Raw genomic sequence first — 17006 nt, 5'->3', positions numbered from 1 at the left:
GTAGAGGAGGGTACCGGTCAACATGGGGTTCTTTAACGTGAACCTAAATCAAGTACATGGGGCTCTAGAATTTTGTCTCCATTGAAATGCAATCGTTATCAAACCACAACCTTCGGGTAAGAGCCCAGTACCGCAAGCACTGCACTACCGCGGCGCCGGAGTATAAGGGTAGCTTTCCCGATTCAATTTCGGTACCGAGAAAAAATTCAGTCGACTGAATTCGGTTAGGAATTCGCTGTACTACCCGCTAAGAACTGGTGAAACAAAAACAATAGGAATAGGTAAGTTGAGTTCATTATGGTGAACACTTACTTGGTGAATTTCGAGCGCTGCCCTTCCGTGGAGAACACGCGGTTAGTCTTGAACTCCACGTAGCTTCCCGTGGAACCCGCCTCGCACTGAATAGAAGGGTCCACAGCTTTCACTTCTGCAGATATCACAAACGTGTGCGAGCCAATGTGGCCGCGAAGGACAGTGTTGTACGCGTCCCCTTCCCTGACCAGTTCGCCTTCCTTGGTTGCCACCCCTGGCTCAGCTGCGTCACAGGAAAATATTGATGCTGTTTTGGCACATGTTCATTCACTTGCGTGTATGTCATTTTATAAAGTAAATGAAAAACGTAACATAAGAAGCAAAAGGAACGTCCTACGGCAGTGTCCGCTCTCGTTTTGTTTCTCTTTCTTTACCTTGTGCCGTTTGGGCACAACGTGTTCATCCTACTTTCCGTCGTGAGTATTTCGTGTTTGACTGGTGGCGGAAAAGTGGGAAGAAATGACAAAAACAAAATATCACAAGAGGATACGTACAATGAGCCGGTGGCGCCACGGTGCGGGAGTGAGCGAAAGCATCTCGCGTGCTCCGTGCAGCAGCTGTCCCATGAGTGGAGTCGTGTCAGTTAGCGCAGCTTTCCAATGTCGCGTATGGAGTACTGACCGCCGTATTCACGAACCTAACTTAACTTATCGAGGTAAGGCTACTTACGAAAGGATGAGAAAAGTATAAGAAAAGGATAAGGCGAGTTTCGAAAATTCACCTTATCATGTGATAAGTGCGCCTTATGAAAGGTGTCCATAACTCGTCAAGTATATGCCCTGGGAGCGAGGGTAGGTAAATTTTTGCCACCAAATTTTTACTTCGAGCAGCAGTAAATTCGTTTTATTGCAAGAAACCAATAAAAGTATGCTCAAAAGCACCCATACGTAGAAAAGCAAAAATGTTTGCTAAAGCACCGTCTGCTTTTGGCGAAATGCACATTTATCGTCTGGCCACAAGTTTTCAACACCCCGTCGACGTACTAGGATTCCGAGGTGACGATTTTATATCGACGTCTTCTCCTGTACGTTTTTACTTTGTTCCTTGCTGTTATTTGTGTGCTCCGTTCAGAAGTTGGTTTATAGTTATCTTTAGCGTTTTTTTATTTCACTTGATTTGTTTAATTGTACGAGCACTTTTACCCTATTTTTTTTTACTAAATTGCGATCAGTATCGAGCGGCGCGCCAAAGTAAACTACCGACGAATAGCGCGGCGTCCTCACGGATCTTGTGAACAAATACCGTGAGGTACTTGAAAACTAGAAGACCGACGCCGTGTCCCTACAAAGAAAGCAAAGAACGTAGGAACAGCTCGCGATTGAATTTAACAGCCGGCAAAATGTTCATGCACGTACGGCTAAGCAACTGAAGAAGTATTGGGACAATTTGAAGGAGTAGTAGCGCCGTGCCAAGGCCGACGACACGCGGGAAGTGTTCAAAAACAGGGGAGTTATTTCATTTCCCTCTAGTGTGCTTCGTGTAAAGAAGAAGTTCATCAGATATAGGGGACTTGGAGCTCTGCCTCTTGTTGCAAACACGCTCTAAATTATGCAATTGTGCTTCGTTTCATATGCACGTTTGATGTACCGTTATGATGATCGCTTACATTTGAATGTTATATGTAAGTGCTTGCCATCTGCTGTAATAAAAAGGCGTCACCTTTCTGTTTCGAAGCGTTGCCAGGTCTCGCCCTTGCACATTTTGATTTTGATACCTCCCTCTGATGAAAATTAATGAGAAAGCATAGTTGCAGTGCATGCGGCAAATAAATAAATTGACAAATTGAATTGCGCCCACTGAGCCATTCTGCAAACAGGCTTACATGGGTGGTATGAGGTTTATTATAGTAAATTATCCCATCAGTTGCTTCGAGTCGCTGTCTCATAATCTATCTAGCCGTGAAAAGAATGCTACCAGAGTCACATGTAAGTGCATTGCCACTGTATACACTGTATAGCCAAATGGAGTCAAGTAACGTTTTAGCATTAAAACGTACACTTGTCAGTGTGCCGTCGTGGAATACTCGCAGCAAGAAAAACATTGAAATACTTGTAGAACACGAACTCGTACAATACATGTGTTTGCAGTCGCAGAAAAGGTTACGTATGGTACTTGTACCGTAACACACGTATCTTTCTGGCATCTTGAAAGCATTATAGTAACTGCAAATGTAAGAATAGAGGTGTGGTTATCACGACGTTTCATACACTGATATTTTGCTCTTCATAAGGAGGTGACATGCCTGCTGAAAGCAGCATGAGTCAAGAACTGCAGAGGGTTGGAGCGGTCGCATCACACATGGCCACGCGGCTCACGAACCCCTTCGACAGTGACCGTGCTGGCCGTGCGACACCTGTGGCAGAGTACACGCCAGCTGTGGCAGCCCTACTGGTACCGACTCAGCCAGGGCAGAGCATGGAAGCCGATGGCAAGTATTATTCCATGTTAGATGTCGACTGATTCTTTGGGCAGTCACATATGTTGCAGAAAGACAAATTGCGACACTATAGATGGCTACTCAGAAGTCACACTTGATTCCCCATTTTACAAAGCAGCAATTAAAAAAAACGACAGGCTATATTGTAACACCACAATGCTGAAACAATGTTTAGCGCTGAGTAACACAAGGGCGAGAAGGGAGGACACAACAGCCGCGCTCACTCAGCGCACGTGCCGTGTCCTCCCTTTTCTTCCTTGTGTTACTCTGCACTAAATATTGTTGAATGTCTTACCAAAAAGGCCGAATTCCCCCCCTTGTACCGTAACGCTGACATCACTCCTGTTATGCATTTCAATGAAACGTTCAATCAAAGCAGGAAGGCTTTTTTTTATTTGGTGGGAAGGCAACAATAGCACGCTTCGTCTTTCTCCGTGGCATCGTGTTTACATGGCTAATCATAGTAACATTAATACATGCACTACTCATGGATGTATTTGTGCGACCTTGAAGGCTTTCAAAACTTCCTAAGCGTTTGCTCCATCCTCTCTTGCAAAACACAAATTCATAGTATGGAAACATTTTCAAACATTGACAGAAATGAGCAGAGTGAGTTCGAATGTGCGTAGTTTGTCAATCATATACATATGTGCAGCATGAAGTGAAGTCATTTGCACTCAGAGCTAATGCCACAGCCTAAGCTGAAGTGGTTGATTCGCCGAGCATCCAGCAGACATTAGTGCTCGCATCTTGACATGACGCAGACATGCTGGTCTGGCACTACTCACCTCTTTGGCCAGTATGCATTTGTAAACCTCTTTTGTGGTGCTCAAACAGGGACGTGCTGTATTGCTGCCTGCTTGAGATTTTATGTTGTGTAATGTTCATTATGTGCAAAGTACAGCGTGTTGTGTGAAGACGCTTGTGTATTTTTTGATTAAGGTGAAAATGGGGCATGTATGAACACATTGCTGTTGCAAAAGCGACTTGCAAGAAGTGCAAGCACTGTGAAATTGGCAGGACGGTATTTCTCCAATTGTTACACCATTGAAGCTGCTGACATAGACAACATCGACTCCGGGCAATGTAATCTCCAGCCACCTGAAGCTGAAGAGGCGCGACCAAGCCAGAACAACACCAGTGTACAGTGTGTAGCTGTTGTACCAGCTTCCACACAAGTACCGGCCTCAGCCGTTGCAATGCAGCGTGGCCCTGTGGCTATGGGAACAGCTCCCCAAGAAAAGCCAGCAGGCGGAAGCCGGGCATTCTGCTCAATGAAAGAATCAGTGAGAAGCGAGCTGGATGATTGGCTTTCTAACCTTGCTGAAGAGGCTAGACAAAAAACATGGCTGATCCCCCTTTCATAGGAATCGGTATAACACGAAAGTGAAACATGTCCTCACAGGGGTAGTTGAGCGTTTACTGCGCATTATGTCGCCACAAGGGCGCAGGAATGAATGTTATAGGAAGAAATTGTAATGTCAGGCGAATAACGGCAAGCAGCTCGAAACTTGCGCGCTCTAAAGCAGAAAGGACGCACGAAAATAAAATATACAGGACGAGCGCGAACTAACAACTGTCAGAATTGTTACTTGTTAGCGTGTGTTTCCGGAAACACGGCCGCTGCAGCGAGCGAAGTGACCTTCGTTCTCTCTGAATCGTCAACGGAAACTTGCTGTGAAAGGACAAGACGTTACAAGTCGCCCCCATAACGAGGTAAGCGCGCGCGCACGAGAGACACCCCCTGTAGAAGCACGCTCGCATCGCGACGCGCGGGGCGTCGCTCTTTAAAGCGCGCCCTGCGCGCCATCTCGCCAGTGATAACAAGAACACGCTGAAGCCACCGAGCTCTGAGTACCGCGAACGTTAAATGGTATATATAAATAGCTTGCCGTTAGTAAGCTTAAGAACGTGCGCTTTCTGACCGAGTGGTTTCGCGCGGCGCGCTGCGGAGGGGTCGTAGGTTCGACTCCCGCCAATGAAACTTTTTCTTCTAGTTTTTGTCTTTGCCATCTGTTAGTGTATATTTTACAACGTCATATCCGTGACGGAAATACGTCAGTGGAGCCGCGGTGGACCCCGGCATAAAACACTTTCGTGCTAAAAAAGATAGCATTTGCTCCACATGAGGGTAATGAGAGATAAATTAAAGGGATGCTGTGCACGCGCTTGAATTAAACAGCCTTAAAGGGGTGGTGCCATCAAATTTCGAGGCTATGACAAGCCTGTTGTGGGCTTCCCCTTTATGCAAGGACACTCCACGCGAAGGGTCGGACACAGCAAACGTTTAGAATATATTTTAATTCACTTCTAAAGTGTACCTAAATGCCCATCCTCCCGATCGAAACCCATCGCCAGCGCGCCAACACTGACGCAGATCTGTAGGATGGTCAACGAAAGTTGTAGTGACGTCACACCAACTCTGCTGTAATAACGTGAGTGACCTCCGGACCTCCGCCACTTCCGCAACGTACGTACCGGCTGTAGTGAACTAGAATATATTCTAATTCACTATAGTACCGGCAAAGCATCGGTTGCTTCATCACTCGCCGAGTTTCGATTGCTTCCTGGCTAAGTACGTAACAGCCTTGTGTGGTCACGTGACCACGCCTCCTACACTTCTACGTCACTGCCCAACTTCGGTTCCCAGAAACCGAAACCGAAAGTTGTCCACATCAAAAGGTGATATTACATTATTTAGCGAGAATACATGAATCTTGGCGTGCGCATCATGCTTCCTGGAGATATACGAAACGCTTACAGCAAAGAACGCGCAAGCCACAAATTTGGTGGCACCACCCCTTTAAGGCAAAGAAAGCACTTCTTGAGCTTGAAATTAAGCTCATGCAGAAAAACATTCAATCTGACGCGTCTCTTTAGACACACAATGTACCATTCCTTTATTCATGCATAAAGTATCTGAAATACAGCACTCCCAAGCAATTTCAGCATTTGATCATCATTTAGCATACAAAACTCAAATGACAGCACGCGCTTTGCAAGTGGCTGGCATGATGAGTATAATGGACAATGTCGTTTGGGCTCACCGACAAGCGAACACCTACTGGATCCCAACAATAACTGAAGAACCATGCTGTACAGTCATGCTCAATATGATGTGCAAGATTAGCGTGTGGCTTCACAAGGTAAAAGATTGTACATGGCTTCAAATTGCCGTCATTTTCAGATCTAAGTGAACTTTGCCTATTTGGTTGAACGGCCAAGCGAGAGATCAGCGTTTATTTGGCAGAAGTAAGGGCTAGTGGAAGTCATGGGTGATCCTGGAGTTTGTCAAGCCACGCCAGTGCGCACCCGTGTTGTTAGTCATGTTGAGTGCGACTGTACATGGCCCTGCACCTGTACAACTTTGTTCTGACCCTCCACTACTTAAACACACACAAACGGTCTTTCTTTTACAGTGAAAGTTGTTTGAGATCACAAGGGCCGTTTTTGGCGTCGTAGTTGCCTGCCGCCACCGATGTCCGTAACCAGTATCGCGCAAAATAAGAAAAAAATAAGGAGAAATATCCAAGATGGAACGAGGATCAAACATGGGCCTCTTGCGTGGGAGCCCAGCATTCTACCTTAGAGCCACGCCGGTGTCTGAAACTGCGGTGCAATAAGACCCTACACAGTCTTCATGCCGGGAAGGAACCACTAACATATGTAATGTAGTGTGGAGAAGAGTAAAATAACAACCAGGGCCTCACACAACGCGAATTCTGTAACAAGGCGTCACACGATGCAAATTGCGCAACGAGTGGTTTGTTGAATGCTTACAAACCACTACAAAGGGCTCAGCCATAATTCTTTATCGTCATCAGCCACAGCATCAACAAAGTGCACATAATGCCTTACGGGTGTTTAGCGGGTACCACGGTTCTCCGCACAGTGACGAAAATATGCATAGTGGCTGCTTCTCTACTTCACAAAAATTATGATTTATAGCGTAGTGGGTTCCTCCCAAGTGCACTTCTATTTGTTGTCTCACCACATTAACATATGTAATGCAGTGTGGTAGCAGAATAAATTAAGAACCTGGGCGTCACACAACGCGAATTTTGTAACCAGGCATCACACAATGCGAATTGCGCGACGAGTGGGTTGTTGAATGCTTCCAACCCACTACAAAAGGCTCAGCCATAATCTTTTATCGTCATCAGCCACAGCATCAACAAAGTGCACATAATCACTTACGGGTGTTTAGCGGGTACCACGGTTCTCCGCAGAGCGACGAAAAATTGCTATTGGCTGCTTCTCTATTTCACAAAAATTATGATTTATAGCGTAGTGGGTTCCTCCCAAGTGCACTTCTATTGGTTACCAAGGAAGCCCATCAGGCTCCCATGATCCATTTCCTCAGGGTCTCAATAAAGTTAGTTCCCTCTCTCTCACTTTCACACGTTAACGTATGTTATAAAGCGTGGTGGGAGAGTTAAATAACGACGGGACGTCACACAATGCAAATTACGTAACTAGTGGGGAGTTTAAATCTTCCAACCCATTACAAAAGGCTTAGCCATAATTCTTCATCGTCATCAACCGTCGCATCAACAAAGTGCACATCATGCCTTACAGAGGGTACCTCGCTTCTCCGCAGAATGACGAATAATGTCGTGGTGGGTGCTTCCGAACTTCACAAAAATTATGATTTGTGGCGGAGTGGGTACGTTGCTAGCGTATTTGTATTAGTAGCCACAAGAGCGTTTATAACGAGCTCTAGAAATGCCGCTCTGCCAGATTTCGCTGTGACTGTGCTGCGCTTTCCGCGCAAGCCTGGAGTTTTTTTTAATATCCATCATATTGTTATTTTTTATAAAACAAGGTTTGCATACATTTAGAAAAAATAATTTCTAATGATACGTTCACGGGTTCTAATGCCGTCGGTGTCTTAGGTTCCTATCTGAAGCTGTGCGTTTGACAGTGCGGATGTAGGCTGCTGAACACACGGTGCACTCTGGGGCTGTAGATCCGGAGGGCATGGGTCACGCAGCATTCGGCCTAGGTTGTGAAGAGCTGCACATGCTGTTATCAATGTGAGGGAAGTGTTTGTGTCGATTTATAGCGTCATTTGAAGGCAGGAAACCTCCTCTTCCAGATGCCGAACACACGTTCCACACTGTTTCTTGTTCGTGACTGCGACTTGTTGTACCTGAAAAATTATTTAGTTCAAATTTTTTCCTTTGCCTTCGTGTGATGTTTCTGCAATATGTAGAAACGTTGAGAGAGATGAAAATGATCAATGTTTTGGGAGTTATATAAACATAGTTTTCCTTGTTGTATTTTGTGAAATTGTTGATAATGATTGTTTGCAATGTAAGGCTCTTGTAAACGCGTTTCTTTTTTGTTTAGAACTTTTCAACTTCGAGCTTTTGAAGTGAATCGCTAAACATTATTGAAAATCAGCAAATAAAAAGTGTTTTCACCATGTTCTGGCTATTGTCTGACCGTGCAGGTTCTCCTTAGTGGCTCTGACTGTAAAAAGCTTTTAAGGAATTTTTGCAGACCATATTTTTCTCAAAAATTTTGAAATACTGCTGAAGACAAATGAACTAGGTTGTCTGTGTTCTGGGCTGCCTCGTTAAGAATCTTTGAGGGGAGTCATGAGATACGAGCGCTAGGCGTAGCTCATGTCTCCAAGCAGAATCCCGGTGACGACATCCGTCTCGTACATCACTCGGGCACGGCTGCTGTCGAAAATTCTGCTGTCATGGGCAGACCCTGGCCAGCTGGCCACTACGTCGTAGAACTGCAAGTCTGGCCCTGTGATTCTCTGTGAAAATAAAATATTTGCGAATGAAGCGGCAGCGAAAGTGTAAATGCAAATAAAAAATGCAAATAAAAAAATAAGAAAAAGATTTTGTGGTGGCATCATGTGCCTAAATGATATTCTAGTTATTGACCTTTTATTTAGATGTGCTTCTTTCCGTTACACAAATTTTTTTGCGGTCCTTGCGCATTATCACTTTCGGTAGCATGGAACTTTTTCTTAGATGTGCTGAGAGAAGCACCTGTAATGTCGATTGCACTCTAACTGCAGCATTGCATTTTGATGGGGGGCGATATGTTCGTGCAGATTAACGTAACCCTGAGAGCACAATCGCAACTTGCACATCTGTCGTAGCCGTGATGAAGACCAGCAGTGCACAATCAAATCGCAAAATGACGATGGTTTACTTAGCGACTTCCGTCTATCACGTTCCGAAAGTCGTACCGGCATCATTAGGTACAGCATATAATTGCATTTCGGTATCAAACCGCGGCTAAAATATTTGAAGCGGGCACTCACCTGTACATTGAAAATTATCCTTTCCGCTTGCGGTAGACTTCGGCGTCGTCACCGCCGGGGCTCCTGATAGGCACATTCGTGCAGTTTATGCATCCGCTGACACCCGGAAATTTGCCGATCTTGTAAGATTCCTCCATAAATAACGCCACTCACTTGTGACGCTTCGGGAAATCTCACTAGTACGGGAAACAGTGTTTCTTCAAGCAAGGCAGATACCCGCTTGACTACTCGTGACACAGTCGGCTGCGAGACATTGACAGGGTCGCCGCTCACACGTTGAAACGTGCCTGCCCCATAGAATCGCAATGCAATGAACAGCTGCATGAGAGGCGGCAAAGGAAACCCACGACCGTCGGCATTTTCCTGCACAGGCAGCACAGCGAGCAACATCTTCACGGCACTTTTTGTGAAGCGGTAACGACACAAATAAAATGTCGCCCGCATCTTCCCACGGAGGGAACTCGAGTAAATGCGTCGCAGAGCGGTGGGAGTATCGCGTGAATGTTGCGTAATTGGGTTTCGCAGAAGCGTCGCGCTGCCCGAGTGATGGATCCGCTGCACGACGTTCAGCACGACGTTCAGGATCCACAGCCCGTCGTTGACGTTTCGCAGCTGCTTATCGTTCCCCGAGTGAAGGATCCGCAGCCCGTCGTTGCCGTCTCGCAGCAGCTTCTCGTTCACGAAATTCCGGGTCCGCAGCTCGGTTCAAACGCTTGCGTTCAGCGTCGTATGCTCGTCTCTTCGCAGCCTTGTCTTCTGCGTTGCTTGCTGTTGTTGACGCCGACGATGGTGAGGGTGGGGTAACGTAGCCTTCAACGAGTGGTGGAACGCTGACTGAAGGTACTGTTGCTTCCATCGCATCTACTCGAGTCGAGCAAAGCGTCAAGTCAAGCGAAAGCCAAGTAAAGACGCCCTTGACTGAATGGACCATTTGCAAAAATCTGCAAGGCGGCTTTACTGCAAGGTTGTTCTCCAACCAAAAACTCTCGGTCGCAGACTGGTTTTCTCGCTCATTGTACTTTTACCGGGAAGGCACGCGAGTACGACAAAACGACCTCTTCCCCCAACTATTACTGGGGGGCCGCCTCGTACGAACCCTCAGCCTTCGCTAGGTGGACAAGGCAGCCGTCGTTCGTAAGAAAAAAAAGGGGGGGGGGGGGAGGGGGTAGAGAAGCAAGAACGGAATGAGCGAGAAAAGCTGTCGGGGATTGAGAGTTTTTGGTTGGAAAACAACCTTGCAGGAAAGCCGCCTTGCAGATTTTTGCAAATGGTCCATTCCGAACGCGCGCTCCGCAGCCTATCGAGAGGAGGGAGGGACGGAGAGGAGGGAGAGAGGGAGGGAGAGGAGAGGCCTGATGCCGGCACGAGACGAGCCGAGCATGCGAGGGAGGGAGAGGAGAGGCTTGCTGCCGGCACGAGACGAGCCGAGCATGCGCAGTGGGGGTGTGGACGGCAGCCGACGCCGCAGGTGCGACTAAAAAATGCTCCGCATTTAAAATTCATGCTCGTCGTAAGCTTCTATAGGCTTCAGTCGATTCTTGAAGGTTCGCCGCGGTGCTGACGCGTATGCGTACGCTGTGCCGTTCAGTATGTCTTCATTGCGGTCCACATAATCAACGAACTGCGCAAAGTTGGCGTCCCCCGCCATGTTTGTTTACAAGGAAGCTTTAAGGTAGGTCAAGGGCTACCTTAACCGAACCTTACTTATGACGGCGATAAATACGAGGAAAGTTCCGCGATAAGTACAAGGTTCGTTCTGGAAACGCGTTAAGGGCGGACTTATGGTTAAGGGTGACTTAAGTCATAAGCATAAGTTTAGGTTAGGTTCGTGAATACGGCGGTGAGTCTATCGTAATATAGGTAAGCGGAGAGAATAAAAGTAAAGGTAAGCGGCGAGAGCGCAGCATGTAGAAAGATATATTCCCTCTGCTAAACTCTTTTGATATAGCGCGCGCGAAACGCCGGTTTTATGGAAGTTCGTACTTGCTGACCGAGCAATGCCGGGCACGCTATCCACTGCGCCACGGTAGAGTGTACTAGAGGCGTTTTGAGTGGGCCGAACAACCGGTTCCGCGCCTGATTAGGGGTGAGGCACGGCGTGTGGAAAATACTATGGTGGCGCTACGCTCAAAGTGGATAGGGTTGCGATGCACGGCTGTGAGGCACGCGCTTCTCGCCAAGCGTTGTTGTGGAATGCGGACCCTTGCGACGCACTCGCAAGTATCGTGGAGTCCCGTGTTCCTCGATTGGTGAGGAGCGCTGCGCGTGCACTTAGCCTATCCGCCTAGGGAGCCTACATGACCGGCCGTTCATGTCAAGGAGGTTAAAAAAAAATTACACCATCTCCCGCTAAAGGGAACCATGAGGCGATGCGAAGCCGGAGCACTTGCACGATCGCGTTCCGTTGGCGTTCGTTGGGCATGCTACCGACCTCGCATCGTGGAACGCGAAGAGGGACGCTACGCGCGTCGTATCTTCCATCTAGCCTGGCCGTTAATTCTCACAGGGCGAGCGGGGAACGCGGTCGACAGGCGGACGGGAGGGGGGCAGCGTAGGAGAGGAGAGAGAAGAGGAGGGGACGCGCATGCGCTCGAGCTCATCGCGGCGTTGCGCAGGAGAGAATTTCGGCATGTCTAGCCCGCGTTTCAGAGGAAGAGTGGAGAGGGAAAGTGGAGAGGGGAAGGGGACAGGGTGAGTGGAGAGATGGTGTGTGTAGAGGGTATGCGCATGCGCAGTAAGGGTGGTCACGCCGCACACCACCGGATTGAGCTCGGCCTTCGCATCTAAAAATTGCTGGAGTAGCGATTATTGCGCAAGAGTGAAGCCGTGCCCACCAATAGATGGCGGCTGCGCCCGCCATCTTAGTAGGGGCACGATAAACCATCGGCGCTTGGTGAAGAAAAACGAGCGTTTTCCTCGCACGCCAGATGAGTTTAATATGGGAACTTTTACGGGTCAGATACTGCTCCAAGTGTGTCTTTGTGTTACTAGTTTTCTTAAATAAGCCTCAAAGTCATGGCAAGTTTTATTGGAGATCAATCGCCAATACTCCTCTCGACTGGTTACTTTTGTCGGCAACAACGATCTTTTATTTTATAATTAACGTAGTATTTACACTAACAAATCAAAGCCATTTGTTTGATCTCTAAGTAGGCACCACCAGAACAGAGCATGTTTCCGAGCTCTTTGGTGGGCAAAGGCCGGCTTCACTTTAGCTGGCAAGGCGTTGCGAGAGCTTCCACTCCAGAATTTTTTTAAAACCTCACTCCCAAGCAGCGGCACGCACCTGAAAGTAAGGATCTCCACAAGAGCGATAAAGATACTGAAACGCATCGACACTCCTCCCCCTTACACCTGTATTGTGTGGGTTCCGGGTCACGAGGGTCTCGAGGAGAATGAAGCGGCACACGCCGCGGCCCGCGAATGCATCAACCGGGCTTCCCCACACGAAATGCGAGGCACCTCCCCCACAAGAACACCAGCGGAAGAAAGCGAACCAGTACCCTTAACATACCACGAATGTCTGCAACACTATCGGCTTGAACGGAGGTTCTATGCTCCCCCTCCATCCTAAACTTTCAAAAGACGAAGGCACGGACTACAGACGACTTCCAAGCAACACATTTACGCACGGCGTTCTATTGCATCACCTAAAACCAACGTCATACGACTACATCTGCCCACACTGTAATGTGGCAGACACCTTAGCACACCTTCTACTGCAACGCAAAGACAGCAACCCAGCCATAGAAGCAGCAGCAACAGATGCAGACCCAAACCTCCTTAGTGAAGCGTGGGAGGTTGCGACCACCAAGCCGGACCTGGTCGACAAGCGCCAACTCGTCACGCGGGCCCGGCAGGCGGTTCAGGCCAGAGGGTTCCTGGAATAACGGACCCTCCCGCATTCACCTACTGGCTACCCAATGAAAGTTTTTCTCCGCCCCTCTCTCTCTCCTTGGTTCATGTAGGCTCCCTATATCCGCCTCGATCACAGCGCCCTTTGTTCTGTCCACAGCCGGCAACTCAATTTGAGCCCCCTCGGTCGTCCCACTCAAACACTGTAGCCACGGTAACACTCTCTAGAGGCTTTACAAACGCGCCTTTTTTATCCCACACTTTCCTCTCACAGTGCTCTTGGAAGGCGAGGTGGTGTCGCCGCCTGGTCGCGGTTGAAGTAATGCAAGTGAAGTAATCCATAACGACCGTGACCTCCGCGATTAGCTCCTGCAATGCGTCGTTACTACGCGTCCTTCCTTTTCAGCGCGTTTCCAATAGGAGAAGTGCAGTTTTCTCAAAACGTGGCAACTTTAGCTCAAGCCTGGGCCTTGCTCATAGCATCCATCCATGTTTAAAAAGTCACAGTTTCGCGGCAACCGCGAAGCAATGAATGCGATAACAATAAATTGGAATGTAACGCAAAGGGAAATCAGCTAGAAATTTCCAGCGTGTCACTCAAGCGCAAAGGACGCAAGAAAACAACACACACAGAATGAGCGCGAACTATCAAGTGTCACAGCTCGATACATAAAGCGCGCTGCTCAAACATAAAGAACGACGCATGAAACGAACGCACAGGTATACACAGGACGAGCGTGAATAGTGCAGTTGTTACTTATTTCTGTTTGAACAGCGTGCTCGTTTCGCAAACGCGACCGCCGAACTAACAACTGTCGCAGTTACTTATTTCTGTTTTAACAGCGTGCTCGTTTCGCAAACGCGGCCGCAGCAGCGAGCGACGTGACCTTCGTACGCTCTGCAAGTTCAGCGTGGACATCGCGGTGAAAGCACGAGACATACCCCACCCCCCCTCCACGAGATAAACGCGCGCGCAGGCGACCACGCCCTGTAGGATGAAGTGCACGGAGGCGCGGACGCATAGCTACGAGCGGGGCGATGACCTTTAAAGCACGCCCCTCGCGCACGTCGCGTTATCTCGCTGGTGAGCATGAAAGCACGCTGAAGTAAATGGCGTATATAAACAGAACTTGAAAAATGGGTACCAGCGAAAACACTGAAAACACGTACACAAGAAGACGCGGGCGTTCGTCCGTGTGTAACGCCTTCTTCTTGTGTACGTGTTTTCAGTGTTTTCGCTGGTACCCATTTTTCAAGTTCATAATGCACCAACTGGCCCAACAGCTAGCGCTAATGTGTATATAAACAGCTCGCAGTTTGCATGCTTAAAGACGGCACTCTTCGTGGCGTAGCCGTCTAACGCGCTGCCCTGCGGAACGAGAGGTCGTTCGTTTGATAACGCGCGTCGGAAAGTATTTTTCTGAATTATTTTCTTTGTATATATAACAGAGCGTATAACATATATACGCTGTAAGAAAAAATCGAGTATTTGGGGAGTATTTCTGCCACACAACAATAATCGTCATCTGGCTTGCTCGCATTTCCTTTCTTGAAAACCGGCTTTCGTCGCTTTCCTATGAAGAATGCTATGTCACGCTGATAACGCGCACGCCGTTCGGGACTGGGAAATGCCGGGACAGCAGTGATACCGCAGCAGCAATGCCGGTATCAGCAATGCCGGGACAGCAGTATATATATATATATATATATATATATATATATATATATATATATATATATATATATATATATATATATATATATATATATATATATATATATATATATATATATATATATATATATATATATATATATACGCTCACGGAAAGCTACTCCACGTAGCTTTCCGTGAAACCCAGCTTGCATTGAACAGAAGGGACCACAGCTTTCTCTTCTCGTTATTACAAACGTGTGCGAGCCAATGTCGACGCGAAGGGCGGTGTTGTACGCGTCCCCTTCCCTGCGGTACGAGTGGTCGCCCGTTCGATTCCGCGCGTTCGAAAGTATTTTTCTCAATTATTGATATAAAGAAGCAATAAATGGTTATTTATTATATATATATATATATATATATATATATATATATATATATATATATATATATATATATATATATATATATATATATATATATATATATATATATATTATAATAAAGAGCTGAGACACGGCGTGGACAAGAGAAACTGTAATATGACAGTATACCGTAAGCCTAGCCAGCGCAAACAGCAACAACGTTCAGCACGAGGCGCTCCTGTGTAGCGCTGACGATACGACTGTGTAGCTAGCTCTTCAGGGTGCACTACTTCTTCATCACATTTTCCCCCTCGCTGAAGACGGAGCCCAGTAGGCGTTCTAAGGTGTCGTAAGAACAAGGGGTTCGTGATATGGCTTGAGGCGATCCACGTGAACAGTTTCGCGGCCTCGGCGACGCAGGTCCGTAATGGGCGTGAGGGGTTCGATGATGTAGTTAACGGGAGAAGTTTGCTGTAGCACGCGGTAGGGTCCATGGTACCGGCTGAAAAACTTCGAGGAGTTACCTGGCGCAGGAGTGGGAGGCACCCAGAGCCAAACAAGAGAGCTGGGCGAAAACTGATTGTGGGGCCGTCCGTCGTCGTGTCGAAATTTCTGTAGCCCCTGTTCCTGAGTTGTAAGGGAGCGGGCTAGTTGCCGACATTCTTCTGCATATCGAGCAGCTTCGGAAACTGGTGTGCCCTCTGATGAGTCGGGTCGGTAGGGAAGAATGCTGTCGATCGGAGACGATGGTTCTCGGCCATAGAGTAAAAAGAAGGGAGAAAAGCCGGTCATCGCCTGGGGTGCCGTATTGCAGGCGTACGTGACGTAGGGAAGAATAAGGTCCCAGTTGGTGTGGTTAGAGGCGACATACATAGAAAGCATGTCTCCAAGAGTTCGGTTGAAACGCTCGGTCAAGCCGTTTGTTTGAGGGTGATATGCGGTAGTACAGCGGTGAATCACATGACCTTCAGCGAGAAGTTCTTGAATAACATCCGCGAGAAAGACGCGGCCTCGGTCGCTCAGGAGTTCACGAGGAGCGCCATGACGTAGAGCAAAGCGTTGAAGCAGGAAAGACGCAACGTCACGTGCCGTTGCGGCTGCAGAGCGGCTGTTTCTGCATATCTCGTGAGGTGGTCTATCGCCACAATAACCCAGCGATTTCCGGCGGATGTGTATGGTAGAGGACCGTAAAGGTCTATTCCAACCCGGTCAAATGGTCGCATTGGGCACGGCAACGGCTGCATTGGTCCAGAAGAGCGGCAAGGATCGGGCCTGCGGCGTTGACACTCTGTGCAAGATCGAATGTACTTTTGTACGAATGTGTACATGCCGCGCCAGTAAAACCGAAGACGTAGTCTGGCATAGGTTTTAAACAGGCCAGCGTGTGCGCACTGTGGATCGGCATTAAAAGCAGCACATATGCTGGCGCGGAGTTGCCTGGGTATGACAAGTAGCCATTTGCGGCCGTCAGATTGGTAGTTGCGGCGATAAAGGATGCCATCACGGATGGCGAAGTGTGAGGCTTGTCGGCGTAGTGCTCGAGATGGCGGGCGTGAGAGCGCGTCAGGGAGGTAATCCATCAAAGACGCAATCCACGAATCTTTGCGTTGCTCCAAAGCCATGTCGATGGATCCTAATGGCGAACATAGGTTGTCCAGAATGGAGACACTAGCAATGTCAGTGGAAACAGGCGAACGCGAAAGAGCGTCGGCATCGGCATGCTTCTGGCCTGAGCGGTAGATAACCCGGATGTCGTACTCTTGGAGCCGCAAAGCCCATCTTGCCAAGCGGCCGGAGGGATCTTTGAGGGAGGACAACCAGCAAAGTGCGTGATGATCGGTAACGACATCGAAGGGTCGACCGTACAGGTAAGGCCGACATTTTGTAATGGCCCAGATGATCGCTAGGCATTCTTTTTCAGTTACTGAATAATTTGCTTCAGCACTTGTTAGTGTGCGACTTGCGTACGCAAAAACATAGTCTTGGTAGCCGGGCTTTCGTTGGGCGAGGACTGCTCCAAGACCGACACCGCTAGCATCCGTGTGGATTTCTGTGAGAGCACTTGGATCGAAATGACGCAGTATGGGTGGTGTG

General features: G+C 48.1%; 1 protein-coding gene across 1 annotated transcript in view; it reads right to left on the bottom strand.

Moving 5' to 3' along the window:
* Positions 1-17006, bottom strand: part of LOC119391071 (decapping and exoribonuclease protein) — a 73519-nt gene that overhangs the window by 22919 nt on the left and 33594 nt on the right. The window contains exon 3 of the mRNA XM_037658755.2: positions 313-535. Coding sequence (XP_037514683.2) covers positions 313-535 — 223 coding nt within the window. The remainder of the gene's footprint in view (positions 1-312; positions 536-17006) is intronic.

The sequence above is a fragment of the Rhipicephalus sanguineus genome, chromosome 4 (genome assembly GCF_013339695.2).
Source record: "Rhipicephalus sanguineus isolate Rsan-2018 chromosome 4, BIME_Rsan_1.4, whole genome shotgun sequence".
Lineage (NCBI taxonomy): Eukaryota > Metazoa > Arthropoda > Arachnida > Ixodida > Ixodidae > Rhipicephalus > Rhipicephalus sanguineus.
This window is presented reverse-complemented; position numbering and strand designations above follow the sequence as displayed.